This window comes from Octopus sinensis, linkage group LG3 (genome assembly GCF_006345805.1).
Source record: "Octopus sinensis linkage group LG3, ASM634580v1, whole genome shotgun sequence".
NCBI classification, from domain to species: Eukaryota; Metazoa; Mollusca; class Cephalopoda; order Octopoda; family Octopodidae; genus Octopus; species Octopus sinensis.
In genome coordinates this window covers 14,865,724-14,883,133 of record NC_042999.1, presented here as the reverse complement: position 1 = coordinate 14,883,133, position 17,410 = coordinate 14,865,724, and the positions used below count along the sequence as shown (strand labels likewise).

At 37.8% G+C, this 17,410-nt stretch overlaps 1 protein-coding gene across 3 annotated transcripts in view; it reads left to right on the top strand.

Annotated features, from left to right (window-relative positions):
* Positions 1-17,410, top strand: part of LOC115209342 (serine/threonine-protein kinase TBK1) — an 82,770-nt gene that overhangs the window by 32,174 nt on the left and 33,186 nt on the right. For all 3 annotated transcript variants that reach the window (XM_029777709.2, XM_036500865.1, XM_036500864.1), the window contains exons 7-11: positions 3,341-3,495; positions 5,346-5,453; positions 8,160-8,336; positions 9,743-9,942; positions 13,391-13,523. In XM_029777709.2, the coding sequence (XP_029633569.1) occupies positions 3,341-3,495; positions 5,346-5,453; positions 8,160-8,336; positions 9,743-9,942; positions 13,391-13,523 (773 nt within the window). The remainder of the gene's footprint in view (positions 1-3,340; positions 3,496-5,345; positions 5,454-8,159; positions 8,337-9,742; positions 9,943-13,390; positions 13,524-17,410) is intronic.

Sequence of the window (17,410 nt, the reverse complement as noted above, 5' to 3'; positions counted from 1 at the left end):
AAGTCTTTTATGTTTCGAGCCTACGCTCTTCAACAGAAAGATGCACAGAAAAGAAACACGGAGAGAAACAAAGAGAGAAAAAAAATGCGTGCAGAAGCTAGCGATTCAACGTGGCGATCTATATATATACATTGAGGAACAAGACAACTTGATAATGATAGGGGAGATTGATTGATTGTTTCACATCCGTAATTCTATCTTCAAATGTTTTAAACTAGTATGGATTATTGAGGTATTGTTACAATACGATATCCTGTTGCTAACCATGTTTTACAATATTGTGAATTTTCTTTCTGTTCAACTTCAAAAACACACAGCAAGGCAACTGATTTGTTAATCGTCAAATGTAAACAAACAAGGCCATCAGAAAGTCAGCATTTTATCAAATGAACCACTGAAAATAAGCACAGAATTCACACACATGCAGATGAGTACGCACATGTGTTTGTGTGCGTGCGTGTGTGTGTGTGTGCGTTTATGTGTGTATATATGTGTGTATGTAAATATATATCTATATATGTCAGTGCCGCCTGACTGGCTCCTGTGCCGGTGACATGTAGAAAGCACCGTTCAAGCATAGCCGATGCCAGTGCTGCCTGGCTGGCACCCATGCAGGTGGCATGTAAAAAGCACTATTCAAGCATGACCAATGCCAGTGCCACCTGACTGGCACCGTTCGAGTGTGGTCGATGTCAGTGCCATCTGACTAGCTCCTGTGCTGGTGGCATGTAAAAGGTACCCACTACACTCTCGGAGTGGTTGGTGTTAGGAAGGGCATCCAGCTGTAGAAACCTTGCCAAATCAGACTGGAGCCTGGAGCATCCTCCCGACTTGCCAGTCCTCAGTCAAACTATCCAACCCATGCCAGCATGGAAAGCGGATCGCATTGGTAGTCTACTGGGACTCAAGGCAAGAAGTTGGCTCTGGACTTGTGCAGTTCATGTTTTCTTTGTGCTCCTGCAATCCTGTTCTGTTCATAGAAGGTGGCGCTTCTGTTAGTGCTGCCTCACCGAGCATGGTGGTCTTGTGTTTGTGTTTTCCGGGTATCAGGGTTGATCATAAAGGTCTTCAGTGAAACTTTGAGGGTATCTTTGAAATGCTTTTTCTGTCCACTTTGTTTAGTGGCTAGTGATCAGTCATGGCGAATGGTGTATATATATATGTATATGTATGTATGTATGCATGCATGCATGTATGTATGTATGTATGTATGTATGTATGTATGTATGCATGTGTGTATGTATGTATGTGTGTCTATATGTATGTATGTATATGTATATATGTATGCATGATGTGTGTATATATATATATATCCACCTTGATCACCTTGACTGACCAGTCCGTCGGGCGTCCATTTGACACTGCTGGTCACAGCACGCTGTCCACTCCTCTCTGGATCGTGGCTTTCTCATCTACGTGATCCCAATCGTCCTCCTGAAATCGTAATTCTACCGTCGTGGAGGTCTTCATATATACATATATATATATAAATTAGAAAAAACACCTTTTATCAATTCAAAATGAACAATTAAATTATACCATCTAGAAAATTACATATAATAGAAATATTAAAAATAAAATAACAATAATATACTGATGATTAAGTAAATTGCAAAACAATAATAATAAAACGTATATATATATATATATATATATTAATCAGCCGAAATTGCTACGATGATCCGGTTCTTGACTAAAGATTGAAGGCTTCGAATGTCCCGTCTGTGTTTTTTGTATCGTCTTCTAAGTGTTTTTACGTTCTTGTCCCAGTTTGTATTTTTCTATATATATATATATATATATATATACACACACAATGAACTTCTTTCAATTTCTGCCTACAAAATCCACTTACAAGTGTTTGGTCAACCCGGGGCTGTAGTAGAAGACACTTACACAATATGCCACTCAATGAGACTGAACCGGAAACCATGTTGTTAGGAAGCAAACTTCTTAGCACATGCCACACCTGTGCTTTGTATATATATAATTAGACATTTAATTAAATATTAAATTTAGGGTTTGGCAAATATCTGTGACACAAAGTTATTCAGTGCTCAAATAGTTGTCATTTTTTATGGCTCACCAATTATTCCGAGAATGTCTCTATTTATCTTGCCTCCCATAGATGTTAGACTAGTCAGGTAGTGTAACATGAATTTAATGCTATTGTGACTATACAAAGGAAACTACTGGGTGGGTCACGTTCGTAGCAATTATTAAAATGAGCTTATTTTCATTATATTTTCTTATTTCCTACTTCCTCGATTTCCAAAAATACACTTATCTGATGATGCAATCTGTTATAAGTGTTGGCATGGTTTTACACTCATTTGACCGTGACGTCAAAACAATTGGCTGGGTAATTCTCGAGTTTTAGTGATACACACGTACAGACAGACAGACACACACACATTCTCAGTTTTATATATATATACATACATCTATATATATATATATATATATATATGTAGATGTATGTATATATGTGTGTGTGTGTGTGTATGTATATATGTATGATGTAAATATATGTATGTAAATAGATATATGTATATATATGTATGTGTATATGTATGTATATATGTATGTATATATATATATATGTATTTATATATGTATGTATATATATATATATATTTATGTGTTTATATATATATATGTATATATATATATATACATATAACCCAAAACCATGCGGTTGGGAAGGAAACTTCTTACCACATAACCATGCTTATATACAGGTATACCTGTGTATTTGAATAAATTCATATATATATATATATATAATAAAATATTAGGGAATAAATCCAAACTTACAGGGAAAAATCAGATTTAGGATTAAATCTAATTTTATAGTATAAATATATTATATTATATTATATTAAATTAGAGATAAAAACACTATTAGGCAAATCAAACAGTAAAAATCATAAACCAATACATAGAAATAAAATTAATTAATAAAAGATATATAAGATATAAAATTCCAAAATTAAAAAATTTAATTAAAGTTAAAATTTAAAAAATTATTTAAAATAATAATTTAAACTTATAAATTTTAAATATATATATTTAAATTTATATATATAAATTTAAATATTTTAAAAAATTTTAACTACAATTTAAATTTTTTAATTTGGGAATTTTATATTTTATATATTTTTTATTAATTAATTTTATTTCTATGTATTGGTTTATGATTTTCACTGTTTGATTTGCCTAATAGTGGTTTTATCTCTAATTTAATATAATATATATATATATATATATATCTTAATGAAGATATCGAAAATGATATAGTTTATAGAACTTTATCGTATTTCTTTTTCATTTAATTTAGCATCCGGCTATTTTCCGGAAAGCTTTCATCAGTGATGAGTCAAGTGGAGTTAAAGATACAGATTCCTGGAGTTTAGGAATCATGCTATATCACGTCATAACAGGACATATTCCTTTCCAAACTCAAGCTGGGTATCGGAGAAACCGCCAACTCAGGTATGATTTTAATAGTGAGACTACTACTTCTTCTTCTTTCTCCTACTTATCTTTCTGCTCCTTCCTCTTCGTTTTCTTCTTCTTTTCTTCTTCTTCTTCCTGCTCTTTTTTTCTTGCTCTTTTTGCTCTTCTTCTTCCTTTTCTTCTTTTTCTTCTAATTATCTTTCTTTTTATCTCAGGTTTTGTTGGAATTCCTGGAGTATTGCATGCACAGTAGACTTGGTACCATGCTATCTGTTCTTTTCAATTATCTAATACTTGCTTTCCTGATTATTCTGGCAATGCCAAGGAGACTAGCCTTTTGTAACGGTTCTATTGGGCACTCTATTTTAATTTCCTTTATTATTACTATTGAGTAACAGAGCAGTGCATGCCATCAGAGTGAGACTAGAGTAAAAATATATAAAGCCCAATATTCCCATCATGAGTACCCATCTGAGCAGAATATCTGCTCAATACTAAGACAAAACAAATATTAACTCTTTTGTTACCAACCCGGCTGAAACTGGCTCTTAGTACAAATGCCTTGTTTTCATAAGTTTTGAATTAAAATCTTCCACCAAAACTTAGTCACAATTTATGTTCAATACAGGAGCTTAATGATAATTAAGCTCTTTGTTATATTTAGAATTAATTGAAAATAACCCAGAACATCTCAACAGAAATATGGTAATGAAAGAGTTAACTCTTTTCCAATATTCAGATGGCTTCTAGTCCTCTGTGTCAGCTAAATTTTTTCTCAACTATAGGCATAGGAGTGGCTGTGTGGTAAGTAATTTGTTATGAACTACACGGTTCATGGTTCAGTCCCACTGCGTAGCACCTTGGGCAAGTGTCTTCTACTATAGCCTTGGGCCGACCAAAGCCTTGTAAGTGGATTTGGTTGAGGGAAATTGAAAGAACCCCTTCGTATAAATGTATAGATATATGTATGTATGTGTGTGTGTGTGTGTGTATGTTTGTGCTTTTCTCCCCAACATTGCTTGACAACCGATGCTGGTGTGTTTACGTCCTCATAACTTAGCAGTTCGGCAGAAGAGACTAATAGAATAAGTACTAGGTTGACAAAGAATAAGTCTTGGGGGGCGATTTGCTTGACTAAAAGCCAGTGCTCCAGCATGGCCACCGTCAATTGACTGAAACAAGTAAAAGAGTAACTACTACTTCATTCTTTATGTGCTCCAATGCCGTTGACTTCACCAATACCTGAAAAAATATGTTCCTGAAAAAAGGAGACATGAAAGAAATCGTCAAATTTAGCCCAAACATCTCGTATCCCTATAAGTTCTTGCTTTTACTCTGGGTTTTTTTTTTTTATCATTCAAGCAAAATGTGTGGCCTGGTGCCCATATTACTCTTTACTCTTTACTCTTTTACTTGTTTCAGTCATTTGACTGCAGCCATGCTGGAGCCCCGCCTTTTAATCGAGCAAACCGACCCCGGGACTTATTCTTTTGTAAGCCCAGAATTTTTTCTATCGGTCTCTTTTGCCGAACCGCTAAGTTACGGGGACATAAACACACCAGCATCGGTTGTCAAGCACAGACACACAAACATATACACACACATACATATATATATATATACATATATACGACAGGCTTCTTTCAGTTTCCGTCTACCAAATCCACTCACTAGGCTTTGGTCGGCCCGAGGCTATAGTAGAAGACACTTGCCCAAGGTACCACGCAGTGGGACTGAACCCGGAACCATGTGGTTGGTAAACAAGCTACTTACCACACAGCCACTCCTGCGCCTATCCTTTTTACAAGGTTTGCAGCATCTCATCTATTTCTCTTTTCAATTTTATTTTAAGTAATTAATTTATGTTACTGTATGATTCAAAACAGGTATGAAATGCTTTCTAAAAGACCCACTTCAGCAATATCAGCCAATGAAACAGAAAGTGATGCGATTTCCTGGGAGAGAGAATTACCAGAAACATGCAAACTCTCAAGGTAAATTTCAGTTGTAATTTTTAACCCTTTAGTATTTAAACCGGCCATATCCGGCCAAAATAGTTAATCTGTTTTATGTTCAAACTGACCAGATCCAGGCTCTCACACCTACTTTACAATGTTATTCTACATTAAGTAATTATACCATCAAGATCTTGAAGATATGAGATAATGCATGATTAATTCAAATCAATGGGAATCAATAAGCATTATGTTTGATAGAATAATCTGAACACTAAAGGGTTAAATTTTTATCCTTTGTTCTTTCCACACAGTTTGTCTGCTCATTGAGCAGCAAGATGTCCATAAACATCTCAGCTTTGAGCATAGATGCATGTGTCATGTGGCATACCATGACATCTTCTTCCCTCTCTTTCTTCGTCCCTTTGGTGGAACCAATTGTATAGCCATCTGGGGTATTCATTCTTCAGGCAGATGGAAACCAAGATCTGCAAGTCTCATTTTTCTTTCTACCAAAGTCTCCTCACACAGGCCGCTCATATTGGTTCTTCTTGTGACTTCAGAGTTTGTGATTCTGTCTTTGGAGGCGATCTTGAATATTCTGCAGAGACACCACTAGTAGAATCTTGGAAGTCATTTTTTCAGGTTTCTGTTCTTAGCAAGACAATGCTCTCTTCTGTATTTTTTTTTTTATATATGGCACATCCATGCTGGTGGCACATAAAAAGTACCAACCGATCCTGGCCGTTGCCAGCCTCCCCTGGCATGTAAAAAGCACTATCTGTACGTGGCTGATGCCAGCGCTGCCTCGACTGGCTTCCGTGCCGGTGGCACGTAAAAAGCCACCAACTGATTGTAGCCGTTTCCAGCCTCCCCTGGCACGTAAAAAGCACCATCCGTACGTGGCCGATGCCAGCACTGCCTTGACTGGCTTCCGTGCCGGTGGCACATAAAAACCACCAACCGATCATGGCCGTTACCAGCCTCCCCTTACACCTGTGCCGGTAGCACGTAAAAAGCACCCACTAAACTCACGGAGTGGTTGGCATTAGGAAGGGCATCCAGCTGTAGAAACACTGCCAGATCAGACTGAAGCCTGGTGCAGCCTCCTGGCTTCCCAGACCCCGGTCAAACCATCCAACCCATGCTAGCATGGAAAACGGACGTTAAACTATGATGATGATTCCTTGTACCCAACCCATTTTAGTACAGTACATGATCATTAAATAATAATGCTGGGTGGGGGGGGTACTGGTGGTCTGGTGATGATGATGATGATGATGATGATAATTTCCTCTTAACTGTGAACCACAAAAAGTAGAGAAGAGGTAAGATTTCAACGAACTCCAACTTGGGTGGGTGACTAAGTTCATTGCCCACCTTAACACGAACATCTAACCTTTAGGTGCTCGTAGCAGAGTCTAATCTGTGGCAAACATTCATAACAGATCTCCACACTAATGTTGACTCATAATTTAGGAATATTTTTTTTTCTTTTTACCATTCTTCTCCTCACTCCCAATTTCAGAAGTTCTACAAAATACAATCATGGGAATTATCCTTCCTCTTATGACTTGGTCTCAATTCTCATTTGCAACAATTTCACATTTCTCCTATTAATAAATCCTCATATGCACAATAAACAGTATAAATCAAATTGACAACTGAAAAAATTACTTCCAAGATTACTGAGAAGTAAAATGCATTCTACTAGTGGTGTCTCTGCAGAATATTCAAGACCACCTCCAAATCGAAATTGAATTCGAAATTGAACCAAATTCGTCAACTGACACCCATGCCAACCTCCCTTCACTGGACACTAAACTCTGCTTGCAAAGACCTGTTGGGGCAAGTGAAATTGAAATTGAACCAAATTCGATGACTGGCACACATGCCAGTGGAGCGCTAACAGCTCAAGCCAAGCGGGATCACTGCCAGAGCAGTTGTCTGGCATGTAAAGAGTACCATTTGAGCGTGATCGTTGTCAGCATCGCCTCACTGGTATGTGAATAAAACATTCGAGCAAGGTCGTTGCCAGTGCTGCTGGACTGACTCTTGTGCTGGTGACACGTAAAAAACACCATTTGCGAGTGTGGCCATTGCCAGTACCGCCAGACTGGCCCTCGTGCCGGTGGCACTTTAAAAGCACCCACTACACTCTCGGAGTGGTTGGCATTAGGAAGGGCATCCAGCTGTAGAAACTCTGCCAGATCTAATTGGAGCCTGGCACGGCCATCTGGTTCTCCAGTCCTCATTCAAATCGTCCAACCCATGCTAGCATGTAAAGCGGACGTTAAACAATAATGATGATGATGATGATGACAGCAAATTGCTCTTGTGTTTTGTCACTGAAGAACAACTTCTCATTTTGTGATGAATGTTTGCTCATAACACTCAGTTCATTAGCACAAGGGATTCTAGGACAGTAAACAGGTTGTTCAAGGAAGTTACAAACAAAAACTTTTGTAGATTCATTAGTCTGGGTGCCTTTGACTGAAGAGTCATAATGATGTTGAAATCCCGGGTGTCCCAGAGACCCTTGATCTAATGAATCAAGTATGTTCATAACACTTGATTAATATATTCACATTCAAATTTGCCTGAGTGTATTACAAATAAATATGCAATTCATCATTATTTTATTGATGTTCTTCTGAAATTGCATCAGATATTTATTGTTATTTATCATTCTTTGATAAATTTGAGACTTTCTCATCTATGTACAGAATCACTTTATATTTTCAGTATTATGAAGAGGAAATTTGAGAAGATTATCAGACGTTTGCTTATAACATCCAATGACAATGCCAGTATACAGGAGTACCTTGACAAAGTTGACAGCATTTTGAATAAAAGAGACATATCTATATTCCAGCCATCCACTGGAAGATTGGTCACGTGTTACCTGGATTACAATGCAAAGTAAATATCAATTTCCTCTTTCTCTTTATTGCTGTTTAGACTATACTGGATCAATGCTCACTGAACAAACCTTTGACCAAACACATTCCAGATTTGGCCACCCCATTTTTTTTGGGGGGGGGGGCAGTAAAGTGATGGATTGCATTTTTCTGCTTTGATACAAACGTATAATTCGTATTTATTATTATCTCTTGTGATAATGATAATAAAAAGGTAGAGTTCTAACTCAGACAGTGGTAGTTATATATCTTAAGGTGGTGCTATTAAGTTAGACATGGCCGAAACCTATCAAAGTATACAAGATATATATATATATGTTTTTGTTCGTCTTGAGGCTGATAGAGGTTCTTTGTCTTTCCTGATGAGAAGATGGCATAATGCACCCTTTATTCCTTCGGAATTAGGGGTATGCAGTCTTCGAAACATGTGTTGAGAGTAAAGGAATTTTGTTAAAATCTTCATTCGACTCCATTCTTTCATTTATTCATATAAAAAAACACACAAATTACCACACAAGAACACGGGGTTTCTGTCCCTGGCATGTAGCTTCAACCGTGTTTTCTGACGTAAATTTGCTACCCAGGTATCGATTAACCAAATTATCAATACTAAGATAATTCATTCACATACTTAAATATATATATATATATATATATATATATAATACCACGTAAGTTAGGGGTTGTGGATCCAATCCACTAAGGGATAATACTTATCCAATTTACTGTTGGTATAATACCCAATTATTAATACACAAGTGTTTTTAATTGCAATGCAATAAACCTACTTATTGTATTAAATGGGTGAAGGTAAAGAAATATTTTACCATTAATTTATATTGCAAATAAGAAAATGGAGAAGCACATTAGTTGGCTCATCAACTTTAGGATATTAAAATGTTGACTTATTTATTTTATATATAAATAGGCGCAGGAGTGGCTGTGTGGTAAGTAGCTTGCTAACCAACCACATGGTTCCAGGTTCAGTCCCACTGCGTGGCATCTTGGGCAAGTGTCTTCTGCTATAGCCCCGGGTTGACCAATGCCTTGTGAGTGGATTTGGTAGACGAAACTGAAAGAAGCCTGTCATATATATGTATATATATATATATGTGTATGTGTGTCTGTGTTTGTCCCCCTAGCATTGCTTGACAACCGATGCTGGTGTGTTTACGTCCCCGTCACTTAGCGGTCCGGCAAAAGTGACCAATAGAATAAGTACTGGGCTTACAAAGAATAAGTCCTGGGGTCGATTTACTCGACTAAAGGCGGTGCCCCAGCATGGCCACAGTCAAATGACTGAAACAAGTAAAAGGAGTATATTTCATATTTCATTATTATATATATATACACATACATAGTATATAATATAATTTATTTTGTACTGTATATAATTTTTGTTCACAGAATTCCATATCTGAAAGACAAAATTGCGAAGGAATTCAACGTTAGATCAGATGACCAGATGATATTTTTCAATTTTATTGAAGTGACTTCTGATTCCTCTACTATTTCATATTTTACATCCAATACAAAGAAAAAGCCTTTACTTCTCATTGAAAAATGCCTCATATATCCTGAACCAGACGATTCATCATATTTAACAGGTAAGATTACATATTTCCCTTTCTGTTGATTGCATTTCACTGGGGGTACTTTTCATGTTTGATTTTGAGGGTCCATATGCAGTTCATGTGCTGCTACATTTAAACAAAAATCGCCTTACTGGCACTTGTGCCGGTGGCATGTGTAAAAAGATTTGAGAGAGGTCATTGCCAGTGGCACGTAAAAGCACCCACTACACTCTCGGAGTGGTTGGCATTAGGAAGGGCATCCAGCTGTAGAAACTCTGCCAGATCAAGATTGGAGCCTGGTGCAGCCATCTGGTTCGCCAGCCCTCAGTCAAAAATCATCCAACCCATGCTAGCATGGAAAACAGACGTTAAATGATGATGATGAGTTTAGAGGAATAACTCAGAATGGCCTATGACATATATTTGAACAATATAGACAAGTACAGGTGTCTCAAATACCTTACTTCAAATATTCTTGATTTATTAACACGCTACCTCTAGAAGATGTGTTATAATTACCAAATGGCTTTCAAAATCAGCTCCACATGAGAAAGAGAGATAATCTCAACATTCATTCAAGAATTCTCCAAAATCTAAAGTCCAAGAATGTCTTCTTATTTCAAGTTAATGAACTTGTTCTTTTATTTAATGGCATGTCAGCGTTGGAGATTTTTTTAATTCTTGATTTTATCTCCATTTCTCATGTGGATCTAGTCTGGATTGTAATTTGGTAATTCGATCACATCTCTTTGAGGCAGAGGTAATTTTAATTACTCAAGAATTTGTTGTATGGCATTTGATATACCTGTATTCATTGTTTATGTTGTTCATTTACATGCCCCAGTGTCACTCTCAGATAGTTCTTTTAGCATTTTTGTTTAATTCATACAAATTACCTCAGCCCTGATTGTGTTCCTCTCTTTTAGAATATCTCATAGATTGACCCGCTGTTCTTGAGGAGACCTATTGAGTCAAGTACGTCAACACCAACATCAAATAAAAGTTAAATGAAAATTGTAGTTAAGATACCCATGCCGGTCACACGTAAAAAGCACCATCCGAACGTGGCAGATGCCAGCACCGCCTGACTGGTGTTCGTGTCAGTGACACGTAAAAGCACCAACTGATCGTGGCCGTTTGCCAGCCTCCTCTGTCCCCTGTGCTGGTGGCATGTAAAAAGCACCCACTACACTCATGGAGCAGTTGGCGTTAGGAAGGGCATTCGCTGTAGAAACACTGCTAGATCAGACTGGAGCTTGGTGCAGCCTCCTGGCTTCCCAGACCCCGGTCGAACTGTCCAACCCATGCTAGCATGGAAAGCGGACGTTAAACGATGATGATGATATAGATAGTTCTTTGGCTGCTGGGTAAATGATTGGATACTAAGCCTACCCTTTATCTTAACAGCTTGTCAACTTTGGATATTTTGATTGTCTCTCCTTCTCCTTTAGGTAAAGAGAATTTTAATAAATTGAGAATTTATGTTGTATGCTACTTCATATACCTTACTTATTCCCAAGTTTACTAACCCCAGTGAGGTGACAGATGAAGTTAACCTGCATATGACTTATTCTTAGAACAAAGAAGGCTGACTCTAAAAACAGTGAAGTTTACAGCAGGCACCAAAGAGATCAAAGCAACAACACCATCAATGAATAAAAATTACACTAAAAATATTCCAAGAACAAAACAGATACTACCAATTTTTTTTATATGCTGGTGCCATGTAATAAGCACCTATGCCAGCTCACATATAAAACTGGTGCCACATGAAAAGCAACTGGTACACTTGGTAAAGTGGCTGGCATTAGGAAAGGCATTCAGCTGTAGAAACCATACCAAAGCAGACAGTTGGGGCCTGGCCAGCTCCTGTCAAACTATCCTGCCCATGCCAGCATGGAAAACAGACATTAAATGATTGTAATGATGATGGATCTTTTATGTAGGTCCAAGGGCTTAAATTTCTATTGAATTAAGTATTTGACATGTTTTTTTTTTTGTTATCAACCCCAGAAAGATGAACTACAAGGGTGATCTTGGCAAGATTTGAATTTAAAACCAAAACAGCTGAAAGAAATTCTTCAAGGTATTCTTCAACACTAAATATTCTGCCAATCAGGCATGCCACACAACTAAGAAAATTGAAGATGGTTTTTTTTTTTTGTCTGTTAGGTTGTGTCAGTCAGAAAGTGCCATGGATCATAGATTACCTGTGACAGGACATAAACATGTGGTAATAATTACTGTAATAATTACTGTAATAATTACTGTAATCATTACTACTCACAGTTATTTCCATCATCTCAACAGCCAGCCGAAAACGTGGCTTTGGAATGATATTCAAACAGGGCTGACCCCTGTCCAGCAAGGTTCATGACTAAAACAACTAATGATGGATACCATACCCTTGTTCTTAGAAAAGTAAAGCTGCACTTTCCAAGGTGCAGTGATGAATTGTATAAGGTGCAGTCTCTCCACTGTCTGGTCTATTTCTGTAGACCCATAATTTCTGGTGTCAGCCTCATCAGAGACAACCAAGGTGAACTTAGTCAGAGGGCGACATTTGTTGTTCTTCAGCAATTATTGTTATTAAAGATGTTGTGAAGGCACATGGCTCATTGGTTAGGGTATTTGGCCCTTGATTATAGTGTCATGAGTTTGATTCCCGATGGTGCATTGTGTCCCTTAAGCAAGATACTTTGTTTCACATTGTTCCAGTCCACTTTCAAAAGGCCAGCCTTGTCACACTGAATCTCCCAGAGAACTATAATGGATATATAATACTGTACACTTCAATTAATACACACATACACACACACACACACACACACACATATATATAATGACACTAAGAAGGGCATCCAGTGGTAGAAATCATGCCACAACAGACAGCTGGAGTCTGGACAGCCCCCTGCTAGCCAGCTCCATGTCAAACTGTCTGACCCATGTCAGCACTTGGAAAGCAGGCATTAAATGATGATGATGATATAACTGCTAACTCTGAAGAGTGCAGAGTTACATCATTGGGATGTTACTTAACATCCTATTGAACACCAGTGTAAAACTGACTGGTAAGCTTGAGTGTAATTAATATTTTATACTGTACATTTCAATTAATACACATCTGGTTTCTTTCAGTTTCTGTCAACCAAATTCACTCATAAGGCTTGGGCAGCTTGGGGCTATAGTAGAAGACACTAGCCCAAGTTGCTCCAGAGGGGGCTGAACCTCAAGTCACATGATTTGGAAGCAAATTTCTTGACCACATGCTCAAGCCAATAGTTATTAGATCTTACAGAATATAACAGCCAGCTGATTACATGCCTTTAGCAGTGATATTCTGTAAAGTATTACAGAAGTGAAAAAAAAAAAAAAATTGCTAGGTTACTATTGAAGGGATACAGAATTTTTTCTCTCAATTGTAGTTGAAATCTTTAGCTAAAATTTTAGTTAAACTCTGATATATTTTTTACACTGGCAGAAATTGTACCAAGCAGTACCACGACACTTTCTTATGCAAAAGAGGTATGTTCTGTTCTACACAGAATTAAGAAAGAATTTAAATACAATGTCAGAAACTATGATCACATCTATCATGCAGTTTGTGCACTGAAGTAAGTTTAAGTTTTATGATTGCTTATTGGATAACACTTCCCTTTCCTTTCCTTAATCTTTTCCCCCTGCTTTGAAGAAACCATGTTGAGGAGCTGAAACTTCATAAATAATACATCTTTCCTTTATAATACATCTTTCCTTTATAATACATCTTTCCTTTCTTAACTGTATTTTCCCTTCTTATTTCAAACTATAATCAGTTGGACAATTTCGTAATTAAATTGGACAATTAAGTTGGACAATTTTGTAATTAAAAACAATTATTAATATCAGAAACAAGGATTAAGTAGTAGATCAGTTGTTGCTATGGAAGCCTATTCATGCAAAAGAACCTAAAGGAAGGCCTCACTTTGATCAAAACACGAGGATATAGTTGGGAAATTTTCCTGCAGCTATGGGACATCGTACAAACCGCAAGTCAACTGTAAGGAGCATCTGAGTTGTCTTGAGGAAGAGGAAAGAAGATTAATGATACTTTTATTCATAATAATAATTTCTAAAATCGGTACAAGGCCTGAAATTCGAGAGGAGGTGGGTTACATAATAATCTCAAGCTCTGTATTTTCCTGGTATTTTATTTTATTGATCCTGGAAAGATGAAGAGCAAAGTTCACTTTGGTAGGATTTGATCCCAGGAAGTGAACAGCCTGAACAAATATCAGAAGGTTTTTTTGGTCTCACACTCTAATGATGGTGCTGTAGGTGTGTATGAACACCGGTGACATCATTAATGTGATAATGTTTATTTATAGGGTGACTCAGCACATCATCCCACAACTAGAAATACTCCACATTGTGCCGGTGGCACGTAAAAAGCACCCACTACACTCTCGGAGTGGTTGGCGTTAGGAAGGGCATCCAGCTGTAGAAACTCTGCCAGATAAAGATTGGAGCCTGGTGCAGCCATCTGGTTTGCCAGCCCTCAGTCAAAATCGTCCAACCCATGCTAGCATGGAAAGCGGACGTTAAACGATGATGATGATGATGTGCATGTTTTGTTAAGGATATCAACTCTTCCAAATATTTCATGGTTGACACAGGAGCCAGGGCCAGTACTTGGCCTTTACGGTTTACTTCTTCTAAACCCCAACCCAACCGTCTGACATATCTTTATACACAGTTAACCATTCTACTATCCGCACCTATGGACAGGTCTCTCTGACTTTGGATTTGTCTCTTCATAGAGATTTCAGATTGATTTTCATTATAGCGGATCTACTGTACCCAATACCGGGAGTGAATTTCCTGCACCACTATTCCTTGTTGGTGGATATGAAGTCTGCAATTCGTAAGGACACTTCTACGTGGACCCATGTGTTCATCCACAATGACGCAGTGAAGCGTGCTCTCACAGCTCCACATTCTGGACCTTACTGGATTCTTAATCGCACAGACAAAGTGTTTACCTTAACCCTTTCATTACCATATTCATTACCATATTCATTACCAGATCTGACTGGGCTTGATGAAGCCTTCCAACCCATGCTAGCATGGAAAACGGACGCTAAATGATGATGATGATGATGATGATGATGATGATGTTCTGTGTTTCTTTCAATTACTTCAAATATAACAAAGAATTTAGTAAAATAATTTAATTATTATTAAGCTAGTGTTAGGAACATTATTGTGACTAAAGTTTGGTGGAAGATTTTAATTTAGAATTTTTGAAAACAAGACATTTGTACTACAGAGCCAGAGCCGGTTTCAGCCGGGTTGGTAACGAAAGGGTTAATGGAAAAAAAGACAACTATATCTGTGAATGGACTCAAGAAGGCATAAACTGACGCTCATACACCTGAACCTTACCCCTCCCCACATTTACAATACCTTCACAGACACTTTCCATACCACCTTCCAAACCTTACTTTACACCCACAGGTCGCACCACATGTTGGCCAAGCAAACTTTCTAACTCAGTTTATACTTGTTCCTGTGGCTACAATAATTCATGTACAAATTGCAAATTCTAACCGTTTTGTTGCATTTTTGTATTTGCTGTGTTGTATAACATGTTCTTTACATTTAATTTTATAAATATTGTGTTCGCATGCATTACTTGTGCTTTGCCAGCTTCTGTAATCACCTTTGCCCATGGTTTTGGCTTAACTCTTTCTTAGCCTATGTTAACTCCTTCGCATATTGACCTTTCTTACTACCTACGGTCGGGGGGGGGGGGTCACTTAGGTGTTTGAACACCGGTGACATCATTAATGTGATAAGGTTTCTTAATGTGCTTTTTGTGGCTTTAAGGGTCTTTGACTCTTGTTTCTTGCAATGTAGGTGCTACCCTGCACTCTCAGTCCCTATTAGTGTCAACTGAACTTTTGCCCAAGGTGCCACGCAGTGGGACTGAACCTGGAACCATGTGGTTGGTAAGCAAGCTACTTACCACACAGCCACTCCTACGCCCTACAGTAGGGCATGATTTAAGTTGGTTTTGCCTGCTATTTCTAGCATCCACTTGAGGCTTCCTCATGTGCTTTCATGCATTGCTATAAAGACAGTCTGTTTCTTTATTACCCGCAAGGGGCTAAACATAGAGGGGACAGACAAACGGATTAAGTCAATTACATCGACCCCAGTGCATAACTGGTACTTAATTTATCAACTCCGAAAGGATGAAAGGCAAAGTCGACCTTAGCGGAATTTGAACTCAGAACGTAACAGTAGACGAAATACGGTTATGCATTTCGCCCGGCGTGCTAACAGTTCTGCCTGCTCACTATAAAGACAGTCATCTCCATGTTCAAACCAGTTGCAGAACGACTCATGCAGAACATTTCTTTTTTGACTGATCTACTTTTGCAAGTCCAGCATGGTAGCTGAAACTAACTAAACTCATTTCTTTGGGACTTGAAACTCTCTCTTGTTCTCATGTTACACACAAGTGGCAGACAATACAAGCGGTCGTTAGATAAGTACTTTCTTTTGACTTATTCTAGTGTCAATTTGTTATATTGACCTAATGTCTGGCAACACACACTCAACAAATACTTAAGTGAATTGCAACCAGCATTCAATTGTTCTTAGTATTAACACGTTTGTTTGAATTAAGTTTCCACTTGTAAGAATGCGTTTGAAATGAACTTCCATTTGTATGTGTACGTTTTCACTGTGTTACAATAAATCTTTTGTTGAAGACACTTTGAACTCTCTGTGTCATCATAGTTATTCATTACCAATGAATTAACCATATAACATATTTTTGTTGTCCTCCAAAAGGACCTGCTAAAGTGCCTATCTCTGACCATTTTATTGGGGGAAACACTTCAGCAAGATACAAACACACTTACATACAAATGTGTGTGTATGTATATATATACATATATGTCCAACCCATGCTAGCATGGAGAACGGACGTTAAACGATGATGATGATGATATTTCTTTATTGCCCACAAGGGGCTAAACATAGAGGGGACAGACAAAAGGATTAAGTCGATTACATCGATCCCAGTGCATAACTGGTACTTAATTTATCGACCCCGAAAGGATGAAAGGCAAAGTCGACCTCAGTGGAATTTGAACTCAGAATGCAATGGCAGACGGAATACCGCTAAGCATACTGCTATATATATATACTAGCAGTATCGCCCGGCGTTGCTCGGGTTTGTAAGGGAAATAACTATATAAGCATTTTTAGAGAGTTACTTCCCTTATAAATTCGGGCTTTCTTAGCCATTTTTGTTTTGGTGTCTTCAAGCCATGAAGTCGTTGTTCTAAAAGAACGCTGGTTTCCTTCACAACGCATTACGACGTTGATTTCTTTACACTCCCTTCCCCACAGCTTCACGAGGGAGGGAAGGGGGAGAAGCAAACAGGTGCAGCTGTGAGCGTGGACGCCAACTCCGCCGCCATCGACACACGATGCATTTTATGCATTA